The following is a 16,750-nucleotide window of genomic DNA, read 5'->3' as shown; positions in this document are numbered from 1 at the left end:
GCAGAGGGAGGGATTTTCCAAACAACACAGAGAAGAACAGCCCCTCCCTGGTTTCACTGTCAATTAAAGTTCCACCAGTAGCTTTGTGCTTATTGAGAATCCCACAAAAACGAATTTGTGCTGCAAGGAGAAATCCTGTGGCAAGGGCTTGGTTTTGGATTCAGAGCCAGGAGCTGCTGCCCTGACGTGAGACTCAGCCCCATGTGATGGCTGTTACCCAGCCTGTCCTCCTCAGGACGTGTGTCCATCAGCTGCTGGGCACGGAGACAAGCTGTCCCTGGGAGCAGTGACTCAGTCCCTGTCTGGGGCAGGGTCCCCTCTCCAGGGGGACTCGGTGGTGGCAGCAGTGCTCGCTCCCCACAGCCCCCAGGACACCCCTGGGGTGTTGTTTGCTTTTGTAAAAGGGTGGCTAAAGGGCCACAAACCCGTCCTTGCTGTGGCCTGGTGTGGCAAAGCAGCTTCCCTTTGCTGAGGGGGATTTTGGGGAGCACCCCAAGGACCTGTGTCCTGTGGTGGGTGCTGAGAGTGGTTGGGCAGCGTGCTGGTCTGGCACCCAGTGTGCCCCCTGTGCCAGGCACTGTGCCCACTGCCAGGCTGCAGCCACTGCCTGGCATTGCTGGTGACCAGGGATGGGACCCAGGGAATGTCCTGGAGCTGTGTCAGAACAGGGTCAGGTTGGATCTCAGGGAAAGGTTCTTCCCTCAGAGGGTGGTTGGCACTGACCAGGCTCCCCAGGGCAGTGGGCACAGCACCAAGGCTGCCAGAGCTCCAGGAGCATTTAGATGATCCTCTCAGGGACAGGGTGGGATTGTTGGGGTGTCTGTGCAGGGCCAGGAGTTGGACTGAATGGTCCTGGTGTGTCCCTTCCATCTCAGGATACTCTGTGATTCTGGGATCCTCTGAGGTTTCTGTGTGCCCCCATCTCCTGCTGGAGGGCAGGACAGGCTCTCACCTTGGCTGTGGCCCAGTGAATGCACCCAGCTGCTCACCCCTGGCAGGCTCCGGGGTCAAGGATCTCCAGTACAGTGCAGAAGCTTGTTCTGATTTTAAAGGTCACATTAATCTGTACTGATTGAACTGGGGACCTCAGGCAAGAGCCAGAGCAGAACAAAATTCACCTTTCCCACTGCTCTGGAGTAGCTCCCAGTTCCTGAGGCACTCAAGTCACTGCTTGAGCACAGCACTGGGCAGACACTGGGGTCAGCATTTCCTTTCCACCCATGGTGTGGTTCAGAGGTGTCAGGTTTGTTCCCTGCAGCTGCTCTCGTGGGTCCTGCAGTTGTAAAAGCCAAATTATATTTTCTCACGGAGAACAGTGAGAAGCTCCTTCGTGAGTGTGCTCGGGACGACCAAATTTGCTTTTAGGCTGCAGCTTCTCCAGTGTGCTGGGATCAGTCAGCAACAATTCCCTCCTCCTGCTCTGATTTGTAACTTATGTAAATGGGAAGTGACACGAGGGAGCAGAGAGGGTGTGTTTGTGTGGAGTTAAACTGTCGGGCAGGTTTATCCCTCCTGTCACAGGACTCCACAAGCCTCAGTAAGTGGAGGGGAGCCTCACCTGGAGCTGGCTGGGAGCACCCCACGGGGTGCAGCAGAAATCAGCCCCTGGGGAAGGGGTGCCTGGGCTGCCTGTTGTGGCTGGTGCGTGTCCCCAGGGTGGAGGACACTTCCAGGACACTGTCTCAGTGCCAAGAGATGGATTCCTTACAGCTGCTTCTTTGCTGCTCCTGTGCTTCCAGGTGACCCTCTTTGTCTACTCAGACCTGCTGCTCTTCACCAAGGAGGACGAGCCTGGGCGCTGCAACGTGCTGAGGAACCCTCTGTACCTGCACAGTGTCAAGCTCCAGGAGGGTGAGTGCCTGCAGCAGCAACTGGAGACAGCTGGGGAATTTTCTGGCTGCTAGCTAGAAAGGTTTCTGGCCAGCAGCAGGATAGCCCTCCACTATCCCACTGCTCCCAGTGTGTACCATCCAACTGGTGCTTCCAGACCATCCTTCCAGGGGTGCAGGGCCACCATCACCCTTCCCATCCCTGCATCCCTGGGAGCTCCATCTCCTGGGACACCTCAGGAGCCCCCCTTTCCAGGGCTTTCTGGGTGCATGTCTCAGGATTTGGGGCTGGGGGTCTGGCTGTGGGGGCTGTTGCCCTTGCTGGTGTCACCCTGTCTGCAGCAGGGACTGGCTGAGGCTGGGAAAGGGAAGTGAAGGTTTGAGGTTTCCCCCGTGGTGCCTCGAGGGAGTTCAGAGATTGGCTCCAAGGGTGACTGGCCAAGCCCTGCTGACCTTTACTTTGCTGCTTCTCGCTTCAGCCACCCACGGTTTCCCCTGTGCATCCATCCTTCTGCAACCCCACTGGGGTGGAAAGAGCAAACTCTGCCCTCAGGGCAGGGCTGGGACCTTGCCCTGGCTCTCTCCATCCTGGCTGACCTTTCCTGTCCCACCAAGGCCTTGGAGAGGGCTTCTAGGGCAGGGAGTGGCTCAAAACAGGTTATTTCAAGTTGAAGTGTACAAGAGATGCCCTTTAGCTACTTGGGATCAAAAGAGGAAGAGTGAATTGCTGTACCACATCCTATTTGCTACAGTGGAGCCGCTTCTTGGCCCTGGGCCCAGTCTCACCTTGTTCCTTCTCTGGTGTGGTTGTTTTTTGGGTATGGGCTTGTTTTATGTACAGTTCCCTGACTGTGTCAGCTCCTCCTCCAGCCCTGGCAGTGGGTGTTCCTGGACTGGGACCCCACGTGGGAAATTGGGATTTGTTATAAGGAAAAGTTTCCTGTGATGAGCTTGGTCAGATACTGAGCTGCCCAGAGAGGTTGTGGGATCTCCATCCCTGGAGATGCTCAGGACTCAACTGGACACAGCCCTGAGTGCCCTGATCTGGGTGCTTTGAGCAGGGGGTTGGACTCCAGAGCCCACCAGAGGCCCCTTCTAACCCAAATTACTCTGGAACTGATGAGCCAATGTCTTCATGCAGTCCTGTGGCCCTGACCAGAAAGAATTAATCCAGATCTGGGTTGCTTCTCCAAAGGGATCATTTTGTGGATGAATTTTGCCGCTTCCCAAGACTTTTCCCATCTGAGCCATGAGCTCTGTGGATGAGCTGTGCCTCTCCACGTGCCCCACGTTGTTCTGAGCCTCAGTGCTGGGACCTGCAGTGCTTTGCTGGACACCACAGGCCTCCTCTCAGTTGTTATTTCTCATTTCCAACGTTTCTGCTTCCAGATGAATTCCCTGACCTATTTGGTGGGGGCAGAAACACAATGAGGGAGATGGGGCACCACGGTGTGAACCACTGAGAAAATCCACTGGAGCTTCCCTGGGGTTTGCTGAGTGTGTTCTCAGCGCTGCTGATTCCTAAGAAAGGGACAAAAGAAATTGTTCCTTGTTGAAGTGCTCGTGGTCAGTGACTGCTCCCTGTGTGTGCTGCCCCTGGCTGCTCCCACAGGCTGGGGAATAACTCTGCTCTTGTTCACCTGCTTGGAGAAATCGGCTTCCCTGGTGCTGCTCCTGGCTCTGCACACCAGGGTCTGTTTACAGCTGGGCACAGGAACATCTCCTCACCTCAGGCACACACGGGGATTTTGTGAGCAGTTTTCTGCCACTGGTTTCCTTGTTGCAATAATTACTTGGCTGGATCACACCTGGAACAGCCTCACAAGCCTCTCCAGAGGGGATGTAGGTCCCTACAACACCGAGTTGCCCCCGTACACCGTGAATCCAGCACAGCTGCTGTTCAGGCAGCTCAAGCCCTCCTGCTTTGGGCAGGGCTGCTTCAAAGAGCGAGAAGATGTGTGTCCCTTTTGGCAGGGCTTCCCTTTGCTCTCCTGAATGGCACATGAATAGGAACAGGCGTATTGCTGCCCCAACAATTGGGACATCTCCGGTGCGCTCAGCACCATTGTGCTGTTTCCTGTTCCTGCGCTGGGCGAAGGCAAATCAGCCTGATCTGCTTTACAATGCACTGTCTTCCTGCTTTAGAAGCCCAGCACTGCTGATGAGCCCCACGCCAGCCAAGGTTCCCAGTGAGACAGGCCTGGCTTCCTCACCAGATCCTGTGGGAATTTCCACGCTGCCTCACTGGGATCCTGCTCCCCCTGGGTGGGTGTGCTCAGCTTTGGGACACAGAGGAGTGTTCATGTTTGCAGCTGGATGAGCACCCCCGTCTCCACCCAGGATCCTGCAAACAAGGACTTCTCATGTGCTGCTTTGCTGTCCTTGGCACCCCAACCTGCTGTGTCTTACAGCTCCAAGACAGGCCAAGAGAGTGGTTTGTGAGCCCTTCTGTCCTGCCACAGCTTCTCCTTGCTGGGAAGCACCCCTGGCTTGCACCCTGCCACGCTTCCCCAGGGACCTGTGCCACAGGGGGTGACAAGCTTGTCCCCTCTTGGCAGCCAGGGGTGTGTGTGTGGTCCCTCTGTCCCCCCCCAGCACCCTGCCCGGAGCAGATGGGAGGATCTGGGGGTCAGGGTGTCTGCCCTCACTGTGGGCACTGCCACAGGTCCCTGGGCCCTGCATAGAGGCTGCAAAGGAGCAGCACCACCTTCCCTCTTCCCCCATCCTTTTGACCTGACACCAGACATGCACCACCCAAATCCTGGGTGTTTTCCATGGGCTGCAGGGGGAAGTGGCAGAGCCAGGGCGGTGCTGGGAGCTGCTGCTGTGCTGGGAGCTGTGTAGGTCGGTGTGGGTGTGCAGGACGAGGCTTAGCTGAGAGGGGGATGTGTCCCCACAGAGCTCACACCCTCCTCTGGGTGCTGAGCACGCCCTGGCACAGGGACGGTTCACGTTGCTCTGGAAGCCAAGCCAGTCCCCAGCACAGCACAGCAGGAAGAGAAGGAAATATCTTCAAGTGAGTTTTTTTTAATCCTGCTTATTTCCTTTTAGTTTTTCCCTGAATTTGGCTGACAGTATGTGCTGTGCTGCTGTCACAAGACACGTGGGGAGCAGAGCCCTGGATCAGCCCGGGCATCTGCCACCTCCGTGGCGTGAGGCTGTACCTCTCTCCATGTTTTTCATGGTCTCTGTGCTTGTCCCATGGCTCCAGGGCACATCAGGCTCTGGTGCTCCAGCCTGATCCCCTTGGAGACTTGAAAACGCTCCTGTGGAAGGAATCCTGGCAAACCTGGTTTGTGGTGAAATCTGCACCCGGGTCTGCCCTTCCTGGCTCTGCCATCGCCCTCCAGCCTCCAGGGCTCGGCCCTGGCTCCAGCCCAGCTGCTGGGCTGGGCAGTCTCTGACCTCCCTTTGTGCTGCCTAAAGGCAGCTACTGGGAGAAAATGGGTATTAAGGCATTCCTTGGCCTAGAGTGGCTCCCTGCTCTGTGTGTCCTGTAGGCACTGGGCTGCTTGGCCACGTGTAGCAGCGAGTCTGGGAGGGACAGGGAACAGGAGCTGCTGGCTGTGGAGGTTGTGCCAAAATTCATAGCTCAATGGAGAGGAATTTGAAAGGGAACTTAATTCTGATGGATTTGGACCTTGTCAGAACCAGAAGGAATCAACAGGAGCCCAAGAGAAGCAGGTCATTCCCTGGGCTGTTACACCCCACTGTCACCTTTCTTTACCGAGGATGACTTGTTCCTCACATCACCCAGGAAAACATGGCTCAGGCTCCTGAGGGAACATGGCTGGGATGTGCTGGTCTTCTGTAATCTGCCTTGCAAGGCAACCTGGAGAGCTTTGGTCCTGGTGCAGGGAGGAGCAGAGCCTGGCTGAGGAGCTGGGTGTGGTGCTGCTGACCCCTCGGGAAGGAGGAGCAGCAGAAGGGGATGGTGGACTCCTGGTGTGCCAGCAACGGGTCAGATCCTGCCTCCAAATCCTCCCATGGCTCCCATCAGAGACTTGGGCTTGGCAAAAAATGTGCTCCCTGATGGTCCTGCTGGGGTTTATGGGAGAGGGTGCTGCCCTGGGGAACAGTGAGTGGTGTTCTGTGGTGCAGAGGTGAGACATGGGCTCCCAGCCAGGCCCGCTCACCACGTGCTCTCAGGGGTCCAGCACTGCTCCCCTTCTGGAAGTGGTGATTTGGAGGGGCAACCCTGGGGCCAGGCTGCTTCCCTGACCCTCAGCTAGCCCAGGGGAGCACAGGGAAGGTTTTGGGAACACGCAGGGGTTGCTCATGGTGCTGTGCTGCAGCAGCTGCTGTGACACAGTGCCCCGGTGTCCCCTTAGTGGTTTTCCAGCCCATATCCTGCAATGTGCTTTAAAAGTGAAGCTGGCAGTGGAGACAAACCTGCAATCCTCCAAAGGGCAGATGGAAGAGACACCCAGCAAAGGGCTCCAGACCACTTCTTCATGGGTTTCATGCTGCCCATGGGGTGACTCAAGAGGTACCTGAGTCCCTCAGTGGGTCACAGCTCTTATCTTGCCCTTTGGCTGCTGCCTGCAGCAGGAGAATTGCTTTCCTCTGGGGAACAGGGTGTTTCCAGCACTGTGCAGAGCCTGTTCCCACTGAGCACAGCTCAGGCTGTTGAAATGAAGCAGAGCTTGTGCTGACATTGCTTTCAGTGGGATCTGCAGCCGTGCCCAGGCTGCAGCTCTGATCTCATGGCACAGATAATGGGCTCATTAAGGGCATTAGGAAAGCTGCAGCCCTGTGGTGCTGCCTGCTGCCAAGGGCAGAGCTGGTGCAGGGCAGAGTGGTGTGAAGGAGCAAAGCAGCTCCTGGAGATGGGCTGTCCTGGTTTGGAGCTGAGGTGACCCTGTGCTGGTGCAGCTTCGTGTCCTCCTGTGAGGCTGATGAGTGCCAGGAGCTGCTTCCCCCAGGGCTGGGCACACACAAAGGCCGGGGCAAATCTTCAGGGATGACTTTTTGTTGGGTACAGGGAAGGTTAGACCTGCAGGAACCAGCCTGGTGGAGCAGCTGCAGTATAACCCATCCCCTGGGACAGCTGGCAGCAAGTGAGGAGCTGTACTGGGCTGCTCCATGGGTTAGCAGGATGTGGATCAGTGTTGGTCATTGCATTGTCTGCAGCACCATCTCCTTTCCCAAAACTGTGGAAGGGCAGGTTCCTTGGCCAGGTCTCCCACTCTGGTGGGAGCTGGGGGGCTTTACCCTTGGCCCAGTGGAGCAGGATGAGCTCTTCCCTCTGCCCCATGTCAGTCACTTCCCATTGCCCTGGGATTTGGCTCCATCTCCTTGGAGAGTCACTGTCCCCAGCCACTGGCATGATGGAGGCTGGGACAGACAGGAGGACCACCAGGGCCACCCAAGGGTGTGGGGCAACAAGCTGGGAACGAACAAGGATGTGGGAAGAGGAGCTTCTCTGTCAGTCCTCCTGGGAGCAAAGTGCCCACAGAGGTAAGATGAGGAAGACCCATCCTTGGTGCCCAGGATGGCACTGCAGGACCTCCACACCCCTGGGAAGGTGCCACAGGCTGCATGTGCCAGGGCAGGTTGGCAGGAGAGCCAGCACTTGGCCTCTGAAGGAAACAACCCCTTTTCCAAAAGGACAATCCCAAAGGAGAATCCATGAGAGTGCAGTGAGTCCAGGCAGGATTCCGTGCCCGTGCCCGCCCCGGCAGATGCCACATACATCACCCAGCTCACAGCCTGGTACTGGAGGGGCACAACAACAAATATTCATTCAGTGCTGTCCCTCAGCCAGTTCCCCTGCCAGTGGCTCCACTTGCAGAAATGCAGCTGCAGCTTCGTTCTGATCCTGTTTTTCCTTCGTTCCAGGTTCAGAAGATCGGAAGTTCTGCCTCCTTTACCTTGCAGAGGTGAGTGCTGCTGTTTTCCACCTGAACTTTGTAGTGGGAGCTGAACACGTAAGAACAGTTCTGCTCCCTTCTGCTGGGGCAAGGAGCACTGAACAGGCTGATTTTAACTTCCTTTATAATTAATTTGCCAGAGTTCTGGGAAAGAAATGTAATGGCTGTAACCAGAATATATGAGTAAGAAGCTGCTAAAAGGAGTGTGAATGAGGAGGCTGAGCAGCACTGGGCCAGGCTTCTTTTCCCCTTCCCCCTGTGGATCTTCCTTGGGGCGCCTCACTTTTCTTTTGGGATTCTTTCGCCTGGGGGCAGATTTCCTTGTCTTTATTTTTTAAGGCATCTTGCTTTTCTTGTTTTCAACTACCCAGGTTTGAAGCCCTCAAATAAAACAAGGAAACTCAGTCTAAAAGACATGGAATCATAGCTCTAAAACCACGTGTGGCTAAGTGCTCTAACCTGAGGTAAGCTCAGGGCGTGGTTCTAAGACACCAAAGTTGTGGGTTTGGTGCCCATAGGGCCACTCACTTAAGAGTTTGACTTGATGATCCTTGTGGGTCTCTTCCAACTCAGAGTGTTCTGTGATTCTGTGAAGCAGGTTTGGGGTCACTCAGACATTGGCACAGCCCTGTTTGTGTCGTGAGGCAGCCAAGGAAACTGCAAAATTGGTTCACACTGACTGGACCTCCCTTTTTTCCTTTTCAAGTGACTTTACCGTGTTCCTGCTTTCAAGGCCTTGTATTTTCAGAGGTGGAAACGTGGATCTGGGAAAGATCCCCAGGGCACAGAGGAGAAAGGCAAACATTGCTCAGCAGCACCACAGAATAATGAGCTATTGTGAAAGTTGGGTGAAAATGCTCTGCATGGAAGTTGTTCACCTTGAGTGGCTGGATCGGGGCCAGGGCACGACCGGCTGCGGAGCCGCCGCTGACGAGTTCCCTCTGACGTTTCCTCTTGTTCCTTCCTTGTCTCCCCTGTCTCTCCCTGGGGCAGGGGCTGAGCTGCCCCTGGGGTTTGCTCAGTGCGTGTCCCAGTGTAACGTCAGCCTGGCCTGGGCTCCCTCCCAGCTAATCCTGTGCTGTGACTCAGGGTCGGGATGAGGCACTCGGGCATTTTCTCACGAAAAATTCATCCAGAGCCTGATATTTAATTGAGAAGCTCTGGGCCCCTCAGTAGAAGTGACTGAAAGAGAGCTGGCTGTGTTTCATGAGATCTTGAGAGGTGAAGAGCTGTCTTTGTCAGGGTGTAATGAAGTGCTGGGCTTTCTTCTGATTGGCCTAATTGGCTATAAGAGCTCTGGTGATGGAGATTCCTGACATCCATTGTGGTTGGAGTGCAGGAGTTGGGCACAGAATGGGAAACATTTGCTTTCCTTCCTGCATGCTCCCCCTCAGAGGACAGTAGGTCTGGACTGGCCACTCTGGTGGGATTCTGCAAATCCCTTCTTGTGCCTCCTGTTTGCACGGGTTGTTTTGGAGCAGGTCACAAGTGCAGTGGGAGCTCCCTGACCCACAGTGACCAGCAGCTCTGCCTCATGCCTCACCCCAGGAGTGGGTGTTAACCCCCCATGCTGTGCCAGCCCAGGCTCTCAGGTGACACTGGGACAGTCCCTGGCTCAGGGATGACACTTTGCCAAGCAGGATGTTCCCTGTGCCATCCCTCCCCTGCCAGCCCCCACAGGGTTGCTTGGAGGCTGCACTGAGCTGGGGAGATCAGCACATCTGGCTCCAGGGGGAAGGGGACAGTGAACTTCCAGCTGTAGGTCCCATCAGGCTCTCCAGCAATGGGAAATTTGGGCTCAGAAGGGGAAGCTGAGGTGCAGGGTGGGGGATGTGCCTGTGAGTGGGCAGAGAGCCAGGGCAGGACGGTGCCCTCCCGACTTCCCTTCTGGGAAACAGTGACCTGCAGGTCACCACCCCAGGAGCCACGTGGAGCTGGGTGACCAGGCTGCAGGGGCTGGTGGCTGGAGCAGGAGAGCAGCAACCTCTGAGTTCTGCAGCACAGGGGTTGTGTGGCTCAGGGAACTGTCCTCGGTGGGGGTAGACCCTGAGTGAACAGAGACAGGCTCTTCTGAAATGATGGGATGCTGTTGTGGGAGCCAGCCTGGGAGCATTCCAGCATCCTTCTTTTCAGGGGAGACCTCCTCACTCTCTACAACTCCCTGACAGGAGGTTGTAGCCAGGTGGGGGTCAGGCTCTTCTCCCAGGAAGCAGCAGTAGGACAAGAGGGCTGGGTCTTCACCTGTGCCAGGGGAGGTTTATGTTGGATATTGGGAAGAAATTTTTTACAGAGAGAGTGATCAGCCATTGGAATGGGCTGCCCAGGGAGGGGGTGAAGTCCCCATCCCTGGAGGTGTTGAAGGTGAGATTGGATGTGGCATCAGTGCCATGGGCTGGGAACCACAGCGGGGTTGGACCAAGGGTTGGACTGGATGATCTCAGAGGTCTTTTCCGACCTGGTTGATTCTGTGATTCTGTGATTCTGTGATTCTGTGATCTTCCTCCTGCAGGGAAGCCGAGAGCAGAGTTACCTTCAGGTGATCTGCCTCTTCTTTGCATTCACATTTCTGGAGCAAAGCTTTAGTTACAGGGTTGTGGGGGTGTCACCAGGAGGTGACAACTCTTGGCAGCCTGTGGGATGGTCCCTCTCAAAGACATTCCTGCAGGATGGCTGCTCACAGGAGCATTGAGGGGGGGCTTGAGTGCCTTGCTGGGCTGGTGGGAGTGTGGGTTTGGGGTGTGAAGGTGATTTTTGCAGTGGGCTGGGTTTGAGGCATGGCCTGGCTGTCAGGTGGGCCCAGGGAAGGGGCACTCTCAGGTTGCAGCACACATGGGACTGGGGGGGGGGTCTCTGGGCCATCCCAGCGTGGCTCTTCCCGTTACCTGATGGGTGTGGTGTCCAATGAATGTGAATCTCCTGGCTGTGGCACCTTCTTTTGCCCTGGTGCAAGGCTCAGCCTCCTTCCTGACTCTGGGAACAAGACAGTTTCCCTCTGCAGGGGTGGGTTCCCATGGAGAGGGGCTGGCTCTGCTTTGGGGACATCCTCAGGCTGCTGGGAGTTGGGGCGCAGGGGGGCTCAGGAGGGCACCCCTGGCAGGGGGGTGGCACTGGTACACTCTGGCACCCTCGGGGTCCCACCCTCGGCTGTGGTGCAACAGTGAGTCCTGCTGAGTCCTGCTGCCCATCCTGTGAGTGCTTGTGGCAGCTAGGAAGGATAAGGATGGATGAGGATGGATAAGGATGCACAAGGATGGATAAGGATGCACAAGGATGCACAAGGGAAGGATGCATGTGCTGATGTGGCTTTTTGGTCCCATGTCTTTCTGAGGGGTCTGTCCCCCTCCTGACCTGCTCCTGTCCTGCTCCCTGCAGCACATCCTCCATCCCTGGCCTTGTCAGCAGCTCTGGACCTGCCAGGAGCCTTCTGCTGGCTCAGCCCCTCCGGCTGATCCCCTCGGGGTGGAGGTGCTGGCTCTGGGCTCTGGTGCTCAGTGTGTCTGGGCAGACACATCCCTCGTGCTGCTGTGACAGGGCTGAGGGGTGCTGGAAGCTCCTGTGCTGCTGCTTCTTGCCCACAAATCATCTGCAATGAGCACTAATGTATTTAGTGCTGCTGGGAGCTCAAAGGGAGCCCAGGGGCTGGGCTGACACTGCCTTTGCTGCGGGAAGAGCTCTCTGCTGAAGCCTTGAGCTGCAACCTCCTGCTACTGCTCGTCTTGAGGGTTTCTGAGTGATGTCCTGACCCATGAGGTCACACATTTGCATTTGGGTGTGATGTGATCCAAAATGAAAGTATGTCCCAGTGTCTGGGAGTTGCTTAATTTATTTTAAAGAAGAGAGAAAATTCCAACCTTCAGGGAGTGTCACAGAAAAGCCTCTGTAGTCATCCTGTCTGACTGTGTGCAATAAATCACTGCACAGAGTTTAAACCCTGCACAATGTGGTTATTTGCAGGCACAGAGCTAACACTGAGCCTGGTGTGGGTTCCAGCACAAGGGGTGTTTGTTTTACAGGCTCTTCAAGGTGTAAATTGCAGTGTTTGGAGATCCTGAGTGCAGGTGGCCCTGAAAGGGCCAAATATAGGTTCGTGTTGGAAAGAATGCAGAAGTAGAGGAAGGTTCTCCTCTGAGCTGTCCCATTTGGTGAATTTGTTCCTTCTGGTGGTCATGGGGCAGCTCTGGTAGCCCCAGCACATAGACAGGATTTGGAAGTGAAGATGGTACCTTTTGATCTCAGGAATACTGTGTACACCTGGAATCACAGAATCACAGAATAGCTGGGGTTGGAAGGGACCTCTGGAGATCATCCAGTCCAACCCCCCTGCCCAGGCAGGGTCACCTGGAGCAGGTGACACAGGAACACATCCAGGTGGGTTTGGGATGTCTCCAGAGAGGGAGACTCCACACCTTCCCTGGGCAGCTGTCCCAGAGCTCTGCCACCTCCATGGAAAGAAGTTTTTCCTCATGTTGGGGTGAAACTTGTGTTTCAGTTTATGGCCATTACAGGTTCTCTAACTTTTCTATTTGCCAACTGATATGTGAAAAATTCCTGCAAATGTGTTCAGACCTGGCCTAGGGCATCATCCCACTCAGGATTTTAAACCCAAATAGCACAGTTTTTGTGTATCTTGAATAAATCCTGTCTGCAAAAGCTTTGGGCTGATTTGAGCACTGGAATAAGTGCCACTGGAGGAGGTTGCCCAGAGAAGCTGTGGCTGCCCCATCCCTGGAAGTGTCCAAGGCCAGGTTGGACAGGGCTTGGAGCAACCTGGGCTAGTGGAAGGTGTCCCTGCCCATGGCAGGGGGTGGAACTGGATGAGCTTTAAGGTCCCTCACACCCAAACCATGCTGGGGTTCTCTGATTTGGTGTGGACCCACATTTCTCACCCTGGAGGACTTGGAGTGTGGGAGTTTGGCCCCATTTTTCCCACCTCCCTGTGCCATTCCCTGCAGGGCACACACCCCTCCTGGGATGACATGTGTAAAACCCGTCAGAAGAACATTTGCTGCCTGGTGGGAATGAGCAGCCTCAGAGGGACCAGTGTGGAGCCCTGAATGTGGTCCAGGACTGTATTCACACCCTTCCCTGCTCCGGAAATATCCTGCTGAGAGGAAACTGCACATCAGTGGTTTATTGCATTGTTACACGTTTGGTTCAAACCCAACATATTCAGACCAAATTGACTTAAAATCAAATAGCTCAGTAAGTTTTTCCTTTGAAAAGCACTTGCAAATTTGATCTTTTTTCACTGGAAGTTTTCATCTGCAGACACGAGAGTTTCTCTCGGGAAGAAAGAGAATCCTTCCAGTAGCAACTCCTTGTGCTGCTGTAATGAGCAAATTAATGCTGTGAATCTGTGCTGGAGCTTGTTTTGCCTTGGAGATGCCCATCTTTACTGCCCAGGGAGAGCCTCTGGACAAGTGTCAGAGAAATGCCACTGTCCCCCCTTTGCCCAGGTCACAGAATCCCAGACTGGTTTGGGTTGGGAGGGACCTTAAAGACCATCTTGTTCCACCCCGTGCCATGGGCAGGGACACCTTCCACTAGCCCAGGTTGCTCCAAGCCCCGTCCAGCCTGGCCTTGGACACTTCCAGGGACGGGGCAGCCACAGTTTCTCTGGGCAACCTAATCATCCTGTGCCTGGCTCTGTGTGGGCACATCCCTGCACCCACGGGTGCACAGGTCTCCTGTGGACACTGTTCCTGTTCACACCCTTGGCCTGTGTCCCTGCTGCTGGCAAGGGGATGCTTCGAAGGGGTGCTCTTTGAACTGGATCACAGCTGGAGTGGGGGCAGTACTGGAGCCTGTGTGGATGTGCTTCACTGGAGATATCCCAGCTTGCTCCACTGGAGAGTTTATGTTCCAAAGCATTCTCTGTTCCTGCTGGGAGTGAACATCACTCAGTTGTGTCAGGGCAGGCTCAGGTTGGATCTCAGGAAAAGGTTCTTCCCCCAGAGGGTGGTTGGGCACTGACCAGGCTCCCCAGGGCAGTGGGCACAGCACCAAGGCTGCCAGAGCTCCAGGAGGGTTTGGCTGATCCTCTGGGGCACAGGGTGTGACCCTTGGGGATGGGCCTTTGCAGGGCCAGGAGTTGGACTGGATGATCCTTGTGGGTCCCTTCCAGCTCAGCACATTGTGGGAATCTGTGATTTAATGCCCTTTGGGATGTGCAGTTGTCCCAAAGGGAAAGAGCGGGGAGAACCCAGGTTCGTGTCTCCATCCAGCAGATCTGAATGCTGGAAAAGTGATTTCCTGATGGCACAGAGGATGTCAAGGCTCAGGGACAGGCTGGGACATGGCAGGGATTACAGGCAGGGGTGATTTTGAAGTTGGCTGTTATGGACAAGTCACCAGGACAGTTCACAAGGAGCTTTTTTGGGCACTTTCTTGGCAGATCTAGAGGGCACTTAGGCAGGTGGTTTGTTGAGAGGGAAAAAGGCAAAAGGGCTGGGCAGGGGGTGCCATCAAACCTACATGACTGAGTGAACAGCTGAGGCAAAGCTGTTTAGTAAGGAACTGTAGGAAGGGAGAGGAGATGAGCCTTTGCCTGGGAAATGGGCTGTGTGCTCTGGTGGAATTGTACCTTGATTTACTCTAATTCATGATGGGAAAAGAGATGGTGCTGTCAGATTTGTGCCTGTAATTCATCTGATGGGCTTCTAGTGCAGCAGAGTGAAGGATCCCCTGGGCTGAGGGGGAGTGGGCACTGCAGACAGGGCTGGAAGGGTTGGGATCACTCACAGGACTTCAAGTAGAGACAATCCAGATGACCACTTTCCTGACATGAATGTGAAGCACAGTGAGAGAACATGAAATGTGTTCCTCTGCCTTCCTCTTCCTGTTCCCAGTCCTGTTCAGTGGGAACAGGGACTCCCTCTCCTGAGCCACTCTGCTGGTGGTGGCCACGAGACGTTACCAGATGAAAAATCCTTTCCTGCTCTCTGACATTTCCTTTGCTTCCTCCCTGGCTCATTTCTGGGATGCTGGAGAGGTTCCCCAAGCCTTGAGTCATCCAGCTCATGTGAGAGCTGGACACTCACCCTGAATCCCTCTGGCATCTCACACAGCAACAGCTTAACTCTTTCCTGAATGGAGGTTTCCATTTTCCTCCCTCCAAAGGAGGGCAGGTCCCAGCCCCTCGATTTCTCTGTGGGATGCTGACAAGTCCAAGCTGCAGGTGCAGAGAGACAACCTTAGACCAAGTCTGCCAACATTTGGAAAAGTCCTTCTGAAGGATGTTGTGACATGAACCCATGTCCAGATTGCCCCAAATGCTGAGGCATTCCTGAACTGCCCTGCCCAGCATCCCCATGATATGCCCCAAATTTCATTTGCGGCTGAAATGTTCCCCTGGTCCAAGTCAGCTCTCTCCAGGAACATCCCTGGAGCCTGAGCTCACACAGCTCTGGAGTTGGTGGTCAGGCTGCTCCTCTGTGCAGACAGACCCTGGGCTTCATCTCCTCTGCCTGTGTGGGGTTACCTGGGTTAGATGTTGTGGAATGACACCAGCCCCAGGCTCCAGTAACCCACAGCCTGGGGACAGGACAGCTCCTGGGCACTGCCAGCTCCCAGTTCAGTTCTCTTCAGGCAGAGCAGGGAGTGCTTCTGTCCCAGCTGGAGGAACACATAAACAGGAACACTCCTCCTCCCTGGTTCTGTGCATCTTTACACAGCTCAGCCTGAATCTGAGTTTTGAGATAACCAACAAATGTGTTCCTTTTTCCCCCCCCCCAGCTTTAATTCTGGGGCCACATTTCCCAGATGCTGGCAAGAAGAAGAGTTGATATGGTGCAGTTGCAGTACTGGAGAGATTTTAAAAAGGCCCAGGCACCATGAGGTGATTTCAGAGGGTCCTGGGACTGTCTGCACAGACTGGAGCTCACTGTCCATGGGGCTGTGCTGGGGAAGAGGGATGGAAAGCTCTGGGGCTGTGTTGGCAGAGGGTGGGTGAGCTTGGTGTTGATGCCACTGAGGCTGCTCAGCTTCCCTGAGAGGGAAGGGTGTTTGCAGAGCAGGAAGGTGCTACACCTGCTCTCTGTTTGCCAGAGTGGTGTTTTCAGCACTAACTCAGGGCCTGGCTTGTCTCAGGGTTGGGGAATTCCTGTGAAGGCTGTTATCTGATGAGCCACTTAATGACAACCTGCTGGCCTGTGAAAACAGACCAAGCCCTGTGTCCTCACTGGCTGCTCCAAAGTGGGTGGAAAAGGCTCTTCAGGATGGCTTTTCCTCCTGGAGGCTTAGCATAGAATCATAGGATCAGAGGCTGGTTGGGGTTGGAGGGATCTTAAAGCTCATCTCGTCCCACCCCCTGCCATGAGCAGGGACACCTTCCACTAGCCCAGGTTGCTCCAAGCCCCGTCCAACGTGGCCTTGGACACTTCCAGGGATGGGGCAGCCACAGCCTCTCCAGGCACCCTCCAGGCTGTGCCATCATGCAGTGCTCCCAAAAACAAGCCCCACAGGGACGAGCCCTGCAGGGATTGCTGTGCCCTGCCCTGCAGCCCCCTGCACATCATCTGCTGCAGCTCTCCTGCCATCCTGTCACCTTCTGGTCATCCCAGATTTCAGTGGGGCCCCTGCTGTGGCTGCCAGTGTTTGTTCTTTGGGCACCACCAGTGTGCCCAGCAGTCCAAAAGCCACAGGAAGAGCCGTGGTCCCTCCCACCCCCCCGGCACGGGAGCAAACAGAACTTTCTCATCAGACCTTGCTCGTGGGCATGAAGTAACCAGGCAGCAGTTGCCCTGTTTTGTGCACAGGATATTCCCAGGGCCAGTGGAAGGTTTGCTCTGTGATTTAAAGCCATTGTAGTCTGGAGCCCATTTCCGAGGTACTTCCCCTCTGGGATCTCTGCTGGGATTGGCCCCGGACCAACACTGGGAATGTTCGAGGCCAGGGCCTGGCAGGGCTGGGCTGGGAGCCCAGAACACCCTGCCCTAAACCTGAGGGGCAGAGGAGCCTGGGGGAAGGAGCAGAAGTGCATCCCCTCATCTCTGAGGGGAACATCTGCCTCAGGACAGAGGTTGCCCAGAGAAGCTGTGGCTGCCCCAT

General features: G+C 55.3%; 1 protein-coding gene across 6 annotated transcripts in view; it reads left to right on the top strand.

Annotated features, from left to right (window-relative positions):
• RGS3 (regulator of G protein signaling 3) overlaps positions 1-16,750 on the top strand; it is a 93,391-nt gene that overhangs the window by 47,020 nt on the left and 29,621 nt on the right. For all 6 annotated transcript variants that reach the window (XM_027687768.1, XM_027687766.1, XM_027687769.1 and 3 more), the window contains 2 exons: positions 1,740-1,851; positions 7,671-7,711. In XM_027687768.1, coding sequence (XP_027543569.1) covers positions 1,740-1,851; positions 7,671-7,711 — 153 coding nt within the window. The remainder of the gene's footprint in view (positions 1-1,739; positions 1,852-7,670; positions 7,712-16,750) is intronic.

The sequence above is a fragment of the Neopelma chrysocephalum genome, unplaced genomic scaffold (assembly GCF_003984885.1).
Source record: "Neopelma chrysocephalum unplaced genomic scaffold, ASM398488v2 Primary Assembly neopelma1_74, whole genome shotgun sequence".
NCBI classification, from domain to species: Eukaryota; Metazoa; Chordata; class Aves; order Passeriformes; family Pipridae; genus Neopelma; species Neopelma chrysocephalum.
This window is presented reverse-complemented; position numbering and strand designations above follow the sequence as displayed.